The 17,032-nt window shown below is 36.6% G+C and overlaps 1 protein-coding gene across 3 annotated transcripts in view; it reads left to right on the forward strand.

Moving 5' to 3' along the window:
• Nucleotides 1–17,032, forward strand: part of LOC139941601 (uncharacterized) — a 92,465-nt gene that overhangs the window by 22,059 nt on the left and 53,374 nt on the right. For 2 of the 3 annotated variants that reach the window (XM_071938171.1, XM_071938174.1), the window contains 2 exons: nt 10,534–10,689; nt 11,730–11,762. In XM_071938171.1, the coding sequence (XP_071794272.1) occupies nt 10,534–10,689; nt 11,730–11,762 (189 nt within the window). The remainder of the gene's footprint in view (nt 1–10,533; nt 10,690–11,729; nt 11,763–17,032) is intronic. The other variant, XM_071938173.1, reaches the window with a different exon arrangement.

A 17,032-nucleotide genomic window follows, 5' to 3' on the forward strand; every position in this document is an offset into this window, starting at 1 on the left:
AAGTGGTTCGCCCGTTGGTCCCATGTGTTGTGTAAACGCATGTAAAAGAACCCAGTGCACTTATCGAAAAGAGAAGTGGTTCGCCCCGGTGTTCCTGGCTGGATTGGCAGCACATTGTGCCATAGCACCTTGTAAACCATTACATGGTGTTTAAGGATTAGGTCTTATATCTAAAAATTCGCCCCACTCCTTGCAGTAATAATACCTGGCGCTTTGTATCCTTTGGCAAAAGGCGCATTATAAATACGGTTATTATTATTATTATTAGGTGTTCGGGCAACAGCCCGAACAACTCTTTGATTTTGTTCGTTTTTTTTTAAATTTTTTTTTGGGGGTTTTTCTTATTCTTCTCGCTGTCGATTGTCTGCAAGAAAAAGCATAGTTGCGAAGCTTGCATTAAGTTGAAATTTTGCACACAGGTAGACAATAACAAGTAGATGATGCAAAAGTTGTTACGTCACGATGACGTCATCAGTTGACGAGATACACTAATTCAAAGTTTATTATTTCAAAAAATCATAACTTTTGATCTACATGAGCGATTTTTACAATCAATACATCATCGGAAAGCGCATTAAAAACTCTGTAAACGCCTCACAGACATGACCCCATTTTGATTTTGTCTTCCGGCTCAAAAGAGAGGTTGAAAATTTCAAAATTCATGTATAAAGAACTACAAAATTCTCCCATTGATTGCGCGTAAAGATTTTACGATTACATGTACACGTACTTTGTCACCACGTGTAAGCATGCGGTGCATTGCGGTCACCACGTGTAAGTTGGCGGTGCATTGAGGAGCATAGTCACGCTCTGCACCACGTTTTGATAGTTTCAGTCTGCGTTCGAGGCGTTCTCAACATAATGTCAGTTTTCTTCAAAAGTAATTAATTAGTTTTATCTACGACCATACTGCGTTGATAACACCGGTTCTCGTCCGGTCACTGTGAGGTTAAGCAAAATCGGGCCCAGTCAGTATTTCGATGGGAGACCACGCGGCGACCAAAATTTGTACTGTTTATTTTTGTATTTTTATTTTCTCCTAAAAATAGCCTCGTTTTTAGTCTGTTTTCAAGGCGTTTTCAACAAACATTTCCCTTCCGGTTAGTTAGTCTCTTCTCCAGTCGTCATTATGCATTAAGCTCCTATATCCTCAACCACAAAAGCTATTTTGACAATCTATACATCATATGAAAGGGCTTTACGTACGTAGTCTGTTTTCAAGGTGTTTTCAACAAACATTTCCCTTTCGGTTAGTTAGTCTCTTCTCCAGTCATCATTATGCATAAGTTCCTATGTCCTCAACCACAAAAGCTATTTTGACAATCTATACATCATATGAAAGGGCTTTACGTACGTAGTCTGTTTTCAAGGCGTTTTCAACAAACATTTCCCTTCTGGTTAGTTAGTCTCTTCTCCAGTCGTCATTATTCATCAGTTCACGTTTCCTCAAACACAAAAGCTATTTTGACAATCTATACATTATATGAAAGGGCCTCACGTATTCCACAAAAATAGGTATGTTGGTGACCTTATCTTGACTTTTTGACTCTTTTTAACTGGAAGAGCCTGTAAAATGCTTTGAAAAGCCATTATTTAAAGGCTTTTAGGTTGAAATGTACACTTTTTGATGCTTTTTCCATAAAATTATTACACATCGAGAAAACTGTTTGGTTTTGAGTTCTTTGTAATTTGACGTGCTATTAACAATACTTGTTTCATTTATTCAAACACTGACCCAACAATAGCCGAACACCTAGTGTTAGTTTTTACAAACACTATATCTAGTTTTGTTTTGGTCTTATTCTTCTCGCTGTCGATTGTCCGCAAGAAAAAGCATAGATGCGAAGCTTGTATTAAGTTGAAACTTTGCACACAGGTAGACAATAACCAGTAGATGATGCAAAAGTTGTTACGTCACGATGACGTAATCAGTTGACGAGATACACTAATTCAAAGTTTATTATTTCAAAAAATCATAACTTTTGATCTCCATGAGGGATTTTTACAATCAATACATCACCGGAATGGGCATTAAAAACTCTGTAAACACCTCACAAAAATGACCCCTTTTTGATTTTGTCTTCCGGCTCAAAAGAGAGGTTGAAAATTTCAAAATTCATGTATAAAGAACTACAAAATTCCCCCATTGATTGCGCGTAAAGATTTTACGATTACATGTACACGTACTTTGTCACCACGTGTAAGCATGCGGTGTATTGCGGTCACCACGTGTAAGTATGCGGTGCATTGAGGAGCATATTCACGCTCTGCACCACGTTTTGATCATTTTAGTCTGCGTTCGAGGCGTTGTCAACATAATGTCAGTTTTCTTCAAAAGTAATTAATTAGTTTTATCTACGACCATACTGCGTTGATAACACCGGTTCTCGTCCGGTCACTGAGGTTAAGCAAAATCGGGCCCAGTCAGTATTTCGATGGAAGACCACGTGGCGACCAAAATTTGAACTGTTTATTTTTCTATTTAATTTTTTTTTTCTCCTATAAATGGCCTCGTTTTTAGTCTGTTTTCAAGGCGTTTTCAACATACATTTCCCTTCCGGTTAGTTAGTCTCTTCTCCAGTCGTCATTATGCATTAAGCTCCTATATCCTCAACCACAAAAGCTATTTTGACAATCTATACATCATATGAAAGGGCTTTACGTATGTAGTCTGTTTTCAAGGCGTTTTCAACAAACACTTCCCTTCCGGTTAGTTAGTCTCTTCTCACGTCGTCATTATGCATAGTTCCTATGTCCTCAACCACAAAAGCTATTTTGACAATCTGTACATGATATGAAAGGGCTCTACGTACGTAGTCTGTTTTCAAGGCTTTTCAACAAACATTTCCCTTCCGGTTAGTTAGTCTCTTCTCCAGTCGTCATTATTCATCAGTTCACATTTCCTCAACCACAAAAGCTATTTTGACAATCTATACATCATATGAAAGGGCTTTACGTACGTAGTCTGTTTTCAAGGCGTTTTCAACAAACATTTCCCTTCTGGTTAGTTAGTCTCTTTTCCAGTCGTCATTATTCATCAGTTCATGTTTCCTCAAACACAAAAGCTATTTTGACAATCTATACATCATATGAAAGGGCCTCACGTATTCCACAAAAATGGGTATGTTGGTGACCTTATCTTGACTTTTTGACCTTTTTAAACTGGAAGAGCCTATAAAATGCTTTGAGAAGGCATTATTTAAAGGCTTTTAGGTTGAAATGTACACTTTTTGATGCTTTTTCCATAAAATTATTACACATCAAGAAAACTATTTGGTTTTGATTTCTTTGTAATTTGACGGGATACTTACAATACTCGTTTCATTTATTCAAACACTGACCCAACAATAGCCGAACACCTAGTGTTTGTTTTTACAAACACTATATCTAGTGTATTTTTAAGTTTGTTCGGCCAACTCAAAAATACCTTGTCCGCTAACAAAAGCACCTTTTCCAAACCCGTATGAACTTGAAACTTCACACATAGATAGGTATCTATTAGGAGAGGAAACCGTTTAAGTTACGTCATGATGACATCAACCGTTCTTGAATGATGGTCATTCAAAGTTTTTTTATTAATATAAAATCATAACTTCTGATCTACACAGGGGATTCTTACAATCAATACATCATCGGAATCATCATTCAAAACTCCGTAAACGCCTCACAGACATAATCCCATTTTGACCTTGTCTTACGGTTCAAAAGTAAGCATTTGTATATTTTCTTGGCTTAAGTGTTTATGCCCAACGCAGCATACCCCTCGCGACTATAGCTTGTTCAGACTTGTTTACACATTATACGCCAGTGCCATGTGCGTGCACATGGCGTGATTTTCCATTGATAAGTTTTGACTGGCAAAAGGTCACCTACGGAGCTCCAGGAGTGCCATCCAACATATTGAGTTACCGACATACGTTATCTCATCAAGACGACTTATTTCGTGGAACCAGTTACTAACCGACATATTATTTTGCTAAGTCGACTTACTCAAAACTATCAGTTGACTTAATAACATAATTTATCTCATCAAGTCGACTTAGATAAAATGTTAAGTCCACTTACTGACATAATTTATCTCATCAAGTCGACTTACAGTTTACTTATACACAGCCTGCACACGTTGCAAATTGAGATTGCGAGTTAGGGCCCGCGTGATCGCTAATAATGTGGGGCGTTTTTTGTGCCTGGGATGCAGAAGAATAACCACAATCTAAGACTTGAATCAAGTCTACACCTCGTCCAACTCCGATTGTATTAGTCAATTCAGGCATCCTCTTCAATTTTATTTTATGTAACAAGCAAAATTATTAATTTACTGATTTTATTTAAAAAAGGTTAATGGCTGTTAGCAAACTGCGTCCAACTAACGCTACATGGTGTACATGTACTTGCAAAATAGGTTTTGACACTACTAAATAACTACGTGAGAAGATTGAGACAATAAATCATGAATTCAGTTCGCAATTTTGCTGCCGATCGGCCCGGGAACACCGGGGCGAAATCCTTCTCTTTTCGATAAGTACACTGGGTTTCTTTTATATGCGTTACATAACACATGGGACCAACGGCTTTACGTCCCATCCGAAGGACGAAGCAATGGTTAAGTGACATCATAATTTTGTAAAGTTAAGAAAACTCCTAAACATCTTTTAACCCAGAGGTGCTCGGTCCAAGTTGTCAAACATAATGATAATGATGTAAGTTTAATCACAAACAATGGAACCCCCATGAGCGGGCTAAGCACGGGCTAATCATACTAATATTTTGTAACCGTTGGAACCTACTTTATATCTTTGCCAGGTCAAACATCATTTAAAGGGGCATTACAGTATTACATTTAGTTTTAGCCCGCAAACGTAAAGTTAAAAAGCAATATAAAGACTAGGAAATAGAGTGCTCTCATAGTGGTGCACAAGGTTTGATACACACACATCTCAACGCGTGTTCAGGCTGTTAAAGCCATTATACACTTTTGGTAAACAGTATTGTCCAAGTCCCACACTTCGTGTATCACAACTTATATATAAATAACAATCCTGTGGAAATTGAGGCTCAATCGGACATCGGAGTCGGAAGAAAATAACGGGAAAACCCACTCCTGTTTTCGCGCGTTTCGCCGTGTCATGACATGTGTTTATAACAAATCCGTAATTCTCGTTAATGAGAATTTATATTGTTTTACCGTTTTCTCAAAAAGTAAACCATTTCATGGACTAATATTTCAAGAGAAGTCTTTCACCATTACCTTCTGTAAACCCTGTAAATTATTAATAAATCTGTGAACTTTTTTTTTCTGTACCGAAAGGGTCCAATGGCTTTAAGTCAACTTCTTAGTTTCTGTAAGTCGACTTGGTGAGATAAATTATGTCAGTTAGTCGACTGATCATTTTATCTTACTCGACTTGGTGAGATGGATTATGTCAGTAAGTCGATCTACTTGGATCAAGTCTACACCTCGTCCAACTCCGATTGTATTAGTCAATTCAGGCATCCTCTTCAATTTTATTTTATGTAACAAGCAAAATTATTAATTTACTGATTTTATTTAAAAAAGGAAAATGGCTGTTAGCAAACTGCGTCCAACTAACATTACATGGTGTACATGTACTTGCAAAATAGTGTTACTGGCCTCACGTTTTGACCCTACTAAATAGCTACGTGAGAAGAATGAGACAATAAATCATGAATTCAGTTCAAAAGGATAAAAGTTTGTTTTCGTCATATTATTCATCAAACTATAAGCCTTTACCCAATTAAAATCTTCACAACAAAATGTATGTATGGAAGGTACCAGACACACGTACCAGAGCCGAGTTGAAAAGTGACAATACCAAAGTGCAACCATCAGCCGTGAAGTTACATTATATATGATGGTTTTCAAAAGGATAAAAAGGTTGTTGTCGCCACAACCAACCCCCTTATATTTCAATGAACCATGTGAATCTATTCAAACAAACAAAACCTTTTAGAGAATATCCATGCATAGATTTGTCAGGTGCATAAAATTATGTCCCAGCCAGCACTGTGATTTATGTGTGTTTTACTAGTTTCCTCACTCCCCAACCAAAGTGACTACAATACGTCTCTATTGAATAACAATGGTGTATTTCGTCATGGTTTTTATTTTCAGCTTTTCCATAGATCCTGTTTTTTATGACTCCCAAAAATGGCCGACCGTGTTAGTTCGCAAAGTAAAAGGAAAACCACGCAATTTCGAGGCAAATTTGTGTGGATCATTTTACAACATCTTTCCAACCATTATGTATTTTATAACAAACGGTTACAAACGCTTTTTATAGACCAACTCGCCTCATAAGGGAACGTGTTCCTTTAATTGATAGTTGTTCGAGCAACAACCCTTTTGATGCTAAATTACCATAATACACATCGAGAAAAAAAATCTTTGCATTTTTAACAACACTTATTTCATTGACTCAAACGCTGACCTTGACGATATCCGAACACCTTGTGTTTGTTTCTACAAACACTAAATTCTAGTTAGGTGTTCGGGCAACAGCCCGAACAACTCCTTGATTTTGTTCGTTTTTTTGTTTTTTTGTTTTTTTGTTTTTCTTATTCTTCTCGCTGTCGATTGTCTGCAAGAAAAAGCATAGATGCGAAGTTTGCATTAAGTTGAAACTTTGCACACAGGTAGACAATAACCAGTAGATGATACAAAAGTTGTTACGTCACGATGACGTCATCAGTTTACGAGATACACTAATTCAAAGTTTATTATTACAAAAAATCATAACTTTTGATCTGCATAAGGGATTGTTACAATCAATACATCATCGGAAAGGGCATTAAAAACTCCGTAAACGCCTCACAGACATGACCCCTTTTTGATCTTGTCTTCTGGTTCAAAATCAAGGTTGAAAATTCTAAAATTCATGTATAAAGAACTACAAAATTCCCCCATTGATGTACACGTACTTTGTCACCACGTGTAAGCATGCGGTGCATTGAGGAGCATAGTCACGCTCTGCACCATGGTTGATCGTTTTAGTCTGCATTCGAGGCGTTCTCAACATAATGTCAGTTTTTGTTTAAAGTAATTCATTGGATTCATCTACGACCATACTGCGTTGATAACACCGGTTCTCGTCCGGTCACTGAAGTTAAGCAAAATCGGGCTCAGTCAGAATTTGGATGGGAACCACTTAGCGATCAACATTTGTATTAATTAGCTGTTTCGTAGCGAAGCGCAGCGAAACAGCTCTTGTTTTTGTTAAAGTTTTTTTTATTATTATTATTATTATTATTATTTTTTTTTTTTTTATTTGTCATCTTCAGAAAAATTTCATATAAGTGCTGATTTGCAATGTTCCCAAAGAGCAATTGCAATGAAATTTTCAGGGATGAAAGGTATTGGTGCAATGATCATTGCGAAACAAGGATGTCATTATGAAATAATCAGAAGTCATGTGACGTCATCTTAAAGGTGTTGTATTTTAAATGTTTGAAAATTTATAACAAATCAGCCACAAGAGACCGTAGGTTTCTGTTTGCGGGATTGGGGAGGGATAAATAAGGTCTTCATTTTGTTTCGTCTGCGTGACCTCACATGACCTCTACATCCGGTCGAAACCGGAAGTGGCCCTCTAATTCAAAATTGGAAAAAGATATGAAGTTGCTTTTAACGATGTTAGTGCGTGGCAAGGGTGGGCAGTTAAAAAAAAATACCAATGACGTCACATAATGCAACGGCGCCCTCTAGCGGCAGGTTGAAAACTCGTCAAAATGGACTTTTTGAAGATGTGTGTGGTGAAGTTTTTTGTAATCACTTCAAATTTTACACACACGTTAACTGTCAGGCAGCCATCATATGTGTGAAGTTTCAGATCAATGACGTCATTGGGGGTCACGTGACGTGGCCTTAAAGGTGCACTTTTTGAACTCATATAACTCTCTAAGTAATTATGCGATTATGTTGAAACTTGGTAGGTTGTTAGATATTGGCAAGCTCTCGTGAATTGTGAAATGACGTCATAGTGACGTCATCACACGATATTTTATGATTTTTTCAATTTTTGCACCTTTAACGAATAAATTGCTATCCGAACATGGTATAATCCAAATTTTTTTTTTTAATAGCCTGGATTAGTCATAACTGCTTTAAAAAAAGAATAAATTTCAAATTCAGTTGACAAAATTTAAATTGTTATTAACGAAACAGCTCTGCATTTGTGCACAAATGCAATCATGTCTAGTTATTTTTGTATTTAATTTTTTTTTCTCCTATAAATAGCTTCGTTTTAGTCTGTTTTCAAGGCGTTTTCAACAAAGATTTCCCTCCCGGTTAGTTAGTCTCTTCTCCAGTCGTCATTATGCATAAGCTCCTAATATCCTCAACCACACAAGCTATTTTGACAATCTATACATCAAATGAAAGGGCTTTACGTACATAGTCTGATTTCAAGGTGTTTTCAACAAACATTTCCCTTTCGGTTAGTAAGTCTCTTCTCCAGTCGTCATTATGCATAAGTTCCTATGTCCTCAACCACACAAGCTATTTTGACAATCTATACATCATATGAAAGGGCTTTACGTACGTAGTCTGTTTTCAAGGCGTTTTCAACAAACATTTCCCTTTCGGTTAGTTAGTCTTTCTCCAGTCGTCATTATGCATAAGTTCCTATGTCCTCAACCACAAAAGCTATTTTGACAATCTATACATCATATGAAAGGGCTTTACATACGTAGTCTGTTTTCAAGGCGTTTTCAACAAACATTTCCCTTCTGGTTAGTTAGTCTCTTCTCCAGTCGCCATTATTCATCAGTTCAAGTTTCGTCAATAACAAAAAATATTTTGACAATCTATACATCCTTTGAAAGGGCCTCACGTATTCCACAAAAATGGGTATGTTGGTGACCTTCTGTTGACTTTTTGACCCTTTTAGACTAGAAGAGCCTGTAAAATGCTTTGAAAAGGCATTATTTTAAGGCTTCTAGGTTGAAATGTACACTTTTTGATGCTTTTTCCATAAAATTATTACACATCGAGAAAACTGTTTGGTTTTGAGTTCTTTGTAATTTGACGTGCTATTAACAATACTTGTTTCATTTATTCAAACACTGGCCCAACAATAGCCGAACACCTAGTGTTTGTTTCTACAAACACTATATTTATTTATTATTATTAGACAAGCAATTGTAGAGAAGTGTCTTGCTCAGGGATACAAGTGTCAAGACCGGGATTCGAACCCACACTCTGCTGAACAGAAGCATCATCAGACCTTGAGTTTGGTGCGCTTATCCACTCGACCACGAGACCCCTTTTTGACTTAGCTTTGTTTTTACATTGGTTTTTTTGTTGTACAAACCACCTGACCCATATCCTGAAAATTGGTCTGACCTCCTACGATCACTAAGACTGGGTCACTAGGCATGTAGACAGAGCAATTGATCGACAGAGTGATATAAATGAATCATTTAAGGAGCATAACAACTGTCTTATGCGTAGTGTACCTAAATAACATTAGTATGGAAGCTCGAAGCATGTCAGCATCATAAAAATTGAATACGGCAAGCTTGTAGGCTAAAGGCTGCTACCTGAAACCCCAAACCCCATATGAAATTCCATGCCTATGAATTTGGTTAATGACAGACCTAAATGATGGTTTCTTTGAATCCCTGAGCAATTAGATACAGTTTCTCTCGTAAAGTAAATCCCAACTGGCGGCATTGGTTTGACACTACAACTTCAGGGAACCCACAGCAGGCTGATATCACTTTCTGAGAAAGTTTACTCTGCCACAAAATTGTACTCATTGGTTTCAAGTTTCTCTGCAATCGCCAGCCATACCCTGTAGGCTACTATGTTAAATACCAGCTACATGTACGTAGTAGGCCAATCAGGAGGCTTACAAGAAGACGTACACGATCCTAAATAAACTGCATCCAGTGATGTATTCTTATTTCACTATGGTTACCACTAGCTGACGCCATCTACTGTACAGCTTTGATGTTGTTTTATCTTACATGTACATAAAAGTATCATGTGATCATATTAGTTTCAAGTTAGTGTACATGTGTACATGGGGAAATTTTTCTTACAAAATTGAAAATTTTTATTATTTCAGACAGGGATTTGTTGCAAGGTAAAGACACTATTGGTAATTACTCAAAATAGTTGTTAGCTTACTTGGTAATGAGCAATGAGAGCTGTTGATAGTATAAAACATTGTGAGAAATAGCTCCCTCCGAAGTAATATGTTTTTTTTTGAGACAGAAGTTATTTCTCACTAAAATATTAGAATTGAATTTGAGACCCCAGCTGAAAGCACACAACTTGTGTGACAAGGATGTTTTTTTTCTCCATTATTCTCTCCTAACTTCGACCACCAATTGAGTCCAAATTTTCACAGGTTTGTTATTTTACGCATAATAAAAAAGGTAAGATATACCAAGTGGTAATACTGGTCTTTGACAATTACCAAAGGTGTCCAGTGCCTTTAAAATGTTATTCTCTCTCGGGAAGGTCGACAGATGTTGCAATAAATATCTCTTCCTTTTGAACCTAACCAGGCTAGATGACGTTAATGACATTGACTTCAAGAATGATGCATTTCTCCAAGATAACTATTCTGCCTCATCTCGCTGTGAAAGAGGAATAAGACGAAGAAGACTCATGTCACATTCTCCTGTTGTGAAGAAGAAGCGGAGAAGTTATTGGCCTTCTGGGTAAGCTCAAACCCTTATTTACAACAGCAAAAAACACAAAAGATAATACATATAGACTTTAGCTAACATTTGAATTTCTAAGTGGCATGTACTCAGTTACATTTTAATTTAAGAACTTAAGAACAACTTGATTCAGCTTCTTTTTAGGTATCGAAGGTGAGTATTTCCTTAGAAAGAATAGGAAATCCCTTCAGATTTAGGGAGAGATCTCAGATTTCTTTCACTATTTTTCTCTGGGATGTGACCTGAATTATGCAGCCTCTTGCACTAAAGTAAAGCCTTCTTCCATTGAACTGGCTGCGGCTACTGTACGGTGTATGTGGCTTTAAGACAATGGAAGCGTCAAGGTAATTGTCAAAGACCAGTCTTTTCACTTGGTGTACCCCAAGTATAAAATAATAATTCTTTGAAAATTTTGTGTCAATTGGTCCTCCCAGTTGCAAGAGAATAATACAAGAAAACACACCCTTGTTGTAAAGATATGTGTGCTTTCAGATGCATAATAAAAGGCTTCAGGCCTATAATATTTGAGTGAGAATTTACCTCATTCTCGAAAAACTACGTTACTTCAGGGGGAGCTGTTTCTCGTAATGTTTTATACTATCAACAGCTCCCCATTGCTCATTACCAAGTAAGTTTTTGGCAATTATTTTGAGAATTTACCAATAGTGTCCAGTCTTTAAAGCTGTGTACATGCTGAAGCAGTGAAGCTGTAGTCATATTTTAGTCATTTAGTTACAGTAAAACCTGCCAACTGACACTTGCCTCACATTGTTTGAATCAAATCCTGCTCCTGCTGTAAACTGTACACTGGGTGGTACGAACACTAGAATATGAAACATGGCAACACCAAGTCTACAGGCAGTCATGAAGGATATAGTGGATTGGATGAAGTGATTAAACACAGTCTGAAAAACATTGGCAAAAACAAGTCTTTCCCAGTTGGACATGGATTGATGGATCATTAATTGAAATCAATTAGCAGACTACATGTAAAAAAATCGATCAATTACAAGTTTGTGTCTTTGCTTTTTCCTCAGATCTGTCATCAGCAAAAAACGAGTCTTTCAGAGGTAAATATTGACTCGTGGCTGTTCATACATGTTTGTACAGTAAATGTCTCTTACTCTTAGTGCACCATATATCTTTAGTCCGGTTATGATTGTTCCGAGTGTCAAATACAATTTGCCGAGCCCAGTCACCTAGCAACGGCATGAGTGTCTGGGGAACATTTGTAAGCATCAAATTCTGATTGACTTGTGAACTCTTAAGTTTCTTGTCAGTTATATTTCTTTTGATGGTTGGCATACTGTACATGTATGTACTGTGTGTGTATTTGAAAAGTATTTGGTTATTTTAGGGGAGGCAGGTAAAAGAAGTACACTATCTTCAACTGATATCACTAAATTTTACAAAGCTATATAAGATTCCTCTTTATATGAGTTGCCTTAGCAATTAAGATTGATAAATATCTGAGGTCAATTCTTGTTTCTTTGTGAAATCGAGCTATGATGGACATTTTTGAAAATGCACAGCAGATAAGAGCAACAGACTCAGGTTTTTGGTGTTTCTGATCGGCCATGTCAGCAGAGTGTGGGTTCAAGTCAAGACACCTAACCATCATTGATGGGATTTAAGCTGTATAGGTCCAGTGTGTTGTGTAATGCACATGAACCAACCCAGTGCACTTTATTAAAAAGAGCACTCCAATGTTCCTGGTTTGATCGGCAGCATATTCAGGCAATGTGAGACTTCCACTTTTCAGCCTCTTTCGGGGTTTTGATTTTCCTCTTATTTCCTTAACTTTTTGTGCACAAAAGTATAGGAATATTGTCTTTTTCTCTTTTTTGCTTGCCCGGTTTTCTCTTTTCCTCTTCTTTCATGGATAGTTACTCACAGATTGCACCACAGCATCTTGTAAACCATTCATGGTGATATGTAAAAGAAAATGTTGCCTCATACTTCATAAACAGAGCTCCACAACACATTTCATGAAAGTACTGAATGTTGAAGTGCCTTAAAGCCATTATACACTTTCGGTAAACAGTATTGTCCAAGTCCCACACTTCGTGTATCACAACTTATATATAAAATAACAATCCTGTGGAAATCTAGGCTCAATCGGACATCGGAGTCGGGAGAAAATAACGGGAAAACCCACTCCTGTTTTCGCGCGTTTCGCCGTGTCATGACATGTGTTTATAACAAATCCGTAATTCTCGTTAACGAGAATTTATATTGTTTTACCGTTTTCTCAAAAAGTAAAGCATTTCATGGACTAATATTTCAAGAGAAGTCTTTCACCATTACCTTCTGTAAACCCTGTAAATTATTTGTAAATCTGTGAACTTTTTTTTTTTTTTCTGTACCGAAAGGGTCCAATGGCTTTAAGCACCACTGATTGACGGAAATGAGCGTGATCTAAATGATAGAAACCACTATTGTTATCTCAGTTTTGCATTTACATTTATGTAACATAGTACTTTTTCAAACTGACAAAAAAATTGGTTAAACTGAAAGGAAAAAAATAGTACCTCGTACATTTATGTAGGTATTCCAGTCCTTGATGTATTTTAAACTTAGGCTTCACAGCATAAAAATCGTTGTTCTTCCTCTTGCCCTCTGTCTGTGCTCTTTGTATGAGTTTGATATTTTGAAGGACTAAGATGATGGTCTCTCTTGGAGCTGATTTGTGACTGAATGTTGCAATATGATGATTTGTTTTTTACATGCTGAAAATTTTGTGTGATGAAAGAATTTAAGTTCAGTGCAAAAGAAACGAAGAATGAAGTGTATTCCTTACACTGTGTGCTATAAATTATAAAGCTTTACATGTACATAAACTAAACGAAATACCGGTCCAGCTGTCAAATTCCAAACTATAATTTCCCGAGAAGATGTCGGCTGAAGATATCCTCTTGTTCAACTCAACTGAAATTCCCCTTCAAGATTCTTTAAAGTTATGAAAAACATTACACTTCACAGACTTTATCCCCACACTGTTCGCCTGGTTAGTTGCTAAGACTTTGCCCCAAACCTCCCAGCTGTCTTTGTGAATGATGGATGTCATCTACAGTTTCTGTGCATTTAAAGGCAGTGGACACTATTGGTAATTACTCAAAATAATTATTAGCATAAAACCTTTCTTGGTGACAAGTAATAGGGAGAGGTTGATGGTATAAAACATTGTGAGAAACGGCACCCTTTGAAGTGCCATAGTTTCCGAGAAAGAAGTAATTTTCCACAAATTTGATTTCGAGACCTCAGATTTAGAACTTTAGGTCTCGAAATCAACCATCTAAACGCACACACCTTCGTGTGACAAGGTTGTTGTTCAAATTTTCACAGGTTAGTTATTTTATGTATATGTTGAGATACACCAACTGTGAAGGCTAGTCTTTGACAATTACCAATATTGTCCACTGCCTTTAAATGAAATCTTAGTCAAGGTTAAATTTATTTCTGAGTTATAATGTAGAAGGTTGTCCGAGCTGTACACGCATAGATTTCACACTATCTGAGTTTGAATCCCAGTAATTGGTGTCTCTGCAGTCTGAATCTCTCAAGGTTGAGTTCAAGTTCGAGTCAACTTCATGTAGTGTATAAATTTGTTTAGTCAACTGGTTTGTATTTTGGTCAACACATTCTAAGTCAAACCCGATACACCATGGTCCTCATTGTATGTCTTAAAGACGTCTGGTAATTTCTTAAATAATGAGACATTTTGTATACTGTTTGTACAAAACAAAATTAAGGGGAAAATGTTGCCTTTGTTGTACCCTACCAGTCACAGTAAAAAAAGTTAGAACAATTTTTTATGGACCCAAAGTGACAAATTAGTGTGGACAAAACCTGGATGTGGCAAAATGCAACTCTCAATCATGTCAATGAAAATCCAAATGATTTAATTTCCTAGATCTTAAGAAAGGATCAAAGAGAATAAAATCTGATATTTCATAATGGAAGGAATTAATAGCAACACCGCTAACATGGGGCTAAATAGCTCAGCTGGTACTTGGAGGTCTTTGGTTAAAGTCTAGCTCCAGTCAGTTTTCCTTTATTTTAACCCAGAGACTTTATTACATTTAACAAACATAACTAATTCCAAAATGTTTAGAGACAGATAGGTGTACATCGTGATCCCACCATTGCTTCTGTAACTACCCAAAAAGTCACCAGAAATCTATATTTGCCAGACTTAAATAAGGGAATGAAAGGGTAGCGACGAGTTCTTAAGCGGCCGTTTAAAACCGGCAGGGTCGTTGCCGTGTGGAATCGCACGGCAACGATCCTCTAAGGTTATAAACGGACGTTTAAGTACGGGTCACTACTCTTTAATTCCCATTCATAAATGCCCTTTTGTAAAAAAATGTAAAAAAATACAATTGAAGACACTTTGAGAATTGAAAATTCGAGGTTTGAAGTATTTTTTTCAAAAACTTTGATGCGCGTGGGTTGTGTGTATGCACGCGCGCTTAGAGAGAGATTGCGCGCGCGTTTAGAAATAGATTACGTGCGCTCGCTTAGAATTAGATTACGCGTTGTTACTAATAGCTATGCACAATCCGCGTGATAATATTGACGTACATGCATGCCCGACACGCGGAAGCCAGCCGGGGAAAATAGGTCATGTGATGCGCTCTCCACCAATAGGAGTAGCGAAACTGTCTGGGGTATTTATTAATGTGTTTTTTTGCACATCTGGAATTGATGAGAATTATGTTAAAATTGTTTTAAACAAGAAATCAACGCTACAAATGTGTATCACAAACCCATAAATGGAGCTAACTAAATGAACATGTCCTTTTTCTAAACTCTCCTGAAGTTACTTGAAAAAAATGTAACCAAATTAAAAAAGAAAAGAAATATTATTTTAGACTTGCCTTGTTATGGAAAAGGGGGATCATATCATACTGTAGGTACAAAGGATGGTGTAAGTAAAGGTAAGCAATGAAACAGGTTAATGGTACCCTATTCTAAGCATGGACAAATTACTGAATTGCAAGCGATGCTATGCTATTGGACCCACTTGCATCCGATCAGTTTAAAGTTTAATGTCAAATTGCTTCTTAAACGTAATTATCTCCCTTTTAATTTGAAAACTTATGAAATATGCACAAGTAAGGTCTTTGAAATATTGATCGACTAACAGTCCTCTAGTAGTGCATTATAATAATAGTATTATAAATAACGACTTGTATTAATAAAGCTGACAGACTGATGGAATAGATGCAGGGAATGATGGGTTTGGGTAATGTCAATATAATTACAATGCTCAAACAGAATCTAAAGCTGGGGAGGGACCCAAGACTAAATGACAACTGGAGCTGCCTCCTAAACACTCTCTGCTGTAGGCTCAAATACTAGAAAATGAGAGTCAGCCTCAAGCATTCAATTCAGAAAACAAATGAATGTATGTATACCCATGAAAAAGGCAAACTTTCACAATACATGTAGGAGTAAAAAAAGAAGAAGAAGAAGAGGAAGCAACACACTTTTGAAAGAGTTTATTCCCTTGGGGGAAAAAATAATAATAACCCCTACAATTAAAAAAGAAACATCTATAAAAATTATAATAAACTGTATGTTTCAGTTTAAAACTATTGCAAGCAACTTTAAAACTTTTGCAAGCGAACATGCAACCCATCAACCTAAGATGGGTTTTCAAACTTGTGCACTCGACAAAACCATTTGATAGCACTCCCTTTTTTACTCTTACCCTCCGGCCATGTTTAAATACTCCTTAATCGTGTGAATATTAAATGTGTGTGAACGGCAATATTTTCTCCAAGGTATTACTATTGTAGAACAAATCAAACCTCACTGCATAATTTGAGCAAAATGTTTAGTTACATGTATATCCAACAAACTTGAAAACATAATGCAACAGACTTATTGGTGACAGACATCATGGATTCTACTTCATACTGAAGTAGTTAACACAACTCTGTCTGTTTCAATTGAAATCTGGCTCAGTCAGTTTAGCTTTGGCTTCAAATTAAGGGGAAAAGGCCATATGTTTGTTAAAAGTAATAAAAATACTAGTTTCTTGCTTGTGCCTGTTAAAGGGTCTATGTAACTTTTGTAGGACAAAAAACACAATGTCCACAATGTCATGAAAATAATTTTTGTCTCATGTGACGAAAATTATTTTAACCATTTACAAACGTATTTTCATGACATTGTTTTACTCATTTCTCGAAAACTACAGCACCTCAGCACGTAATATTTTCAGGGAGGCTTTCTACTATCATTATCTTCAAACTGTGTAAGTTTAATGTAAATCTACGGACATTTTGAAAAAGTACCCAAATCCTTTAAAGCCATTGGACCCTTTTGGTTC

This window comes from Asterias amurensis, chromosome 9 (assembly GCF_032118995.1).
Source record: "Asterias amurensis chromosome 9, ASM3211899v1".
NCBI classification, from domain to species: Eukaryota; Metazoa; Echinodermata; class Asteroidea; order Forcipulatida; family Asteriidae; genus Asterias; species Asterias amurensis.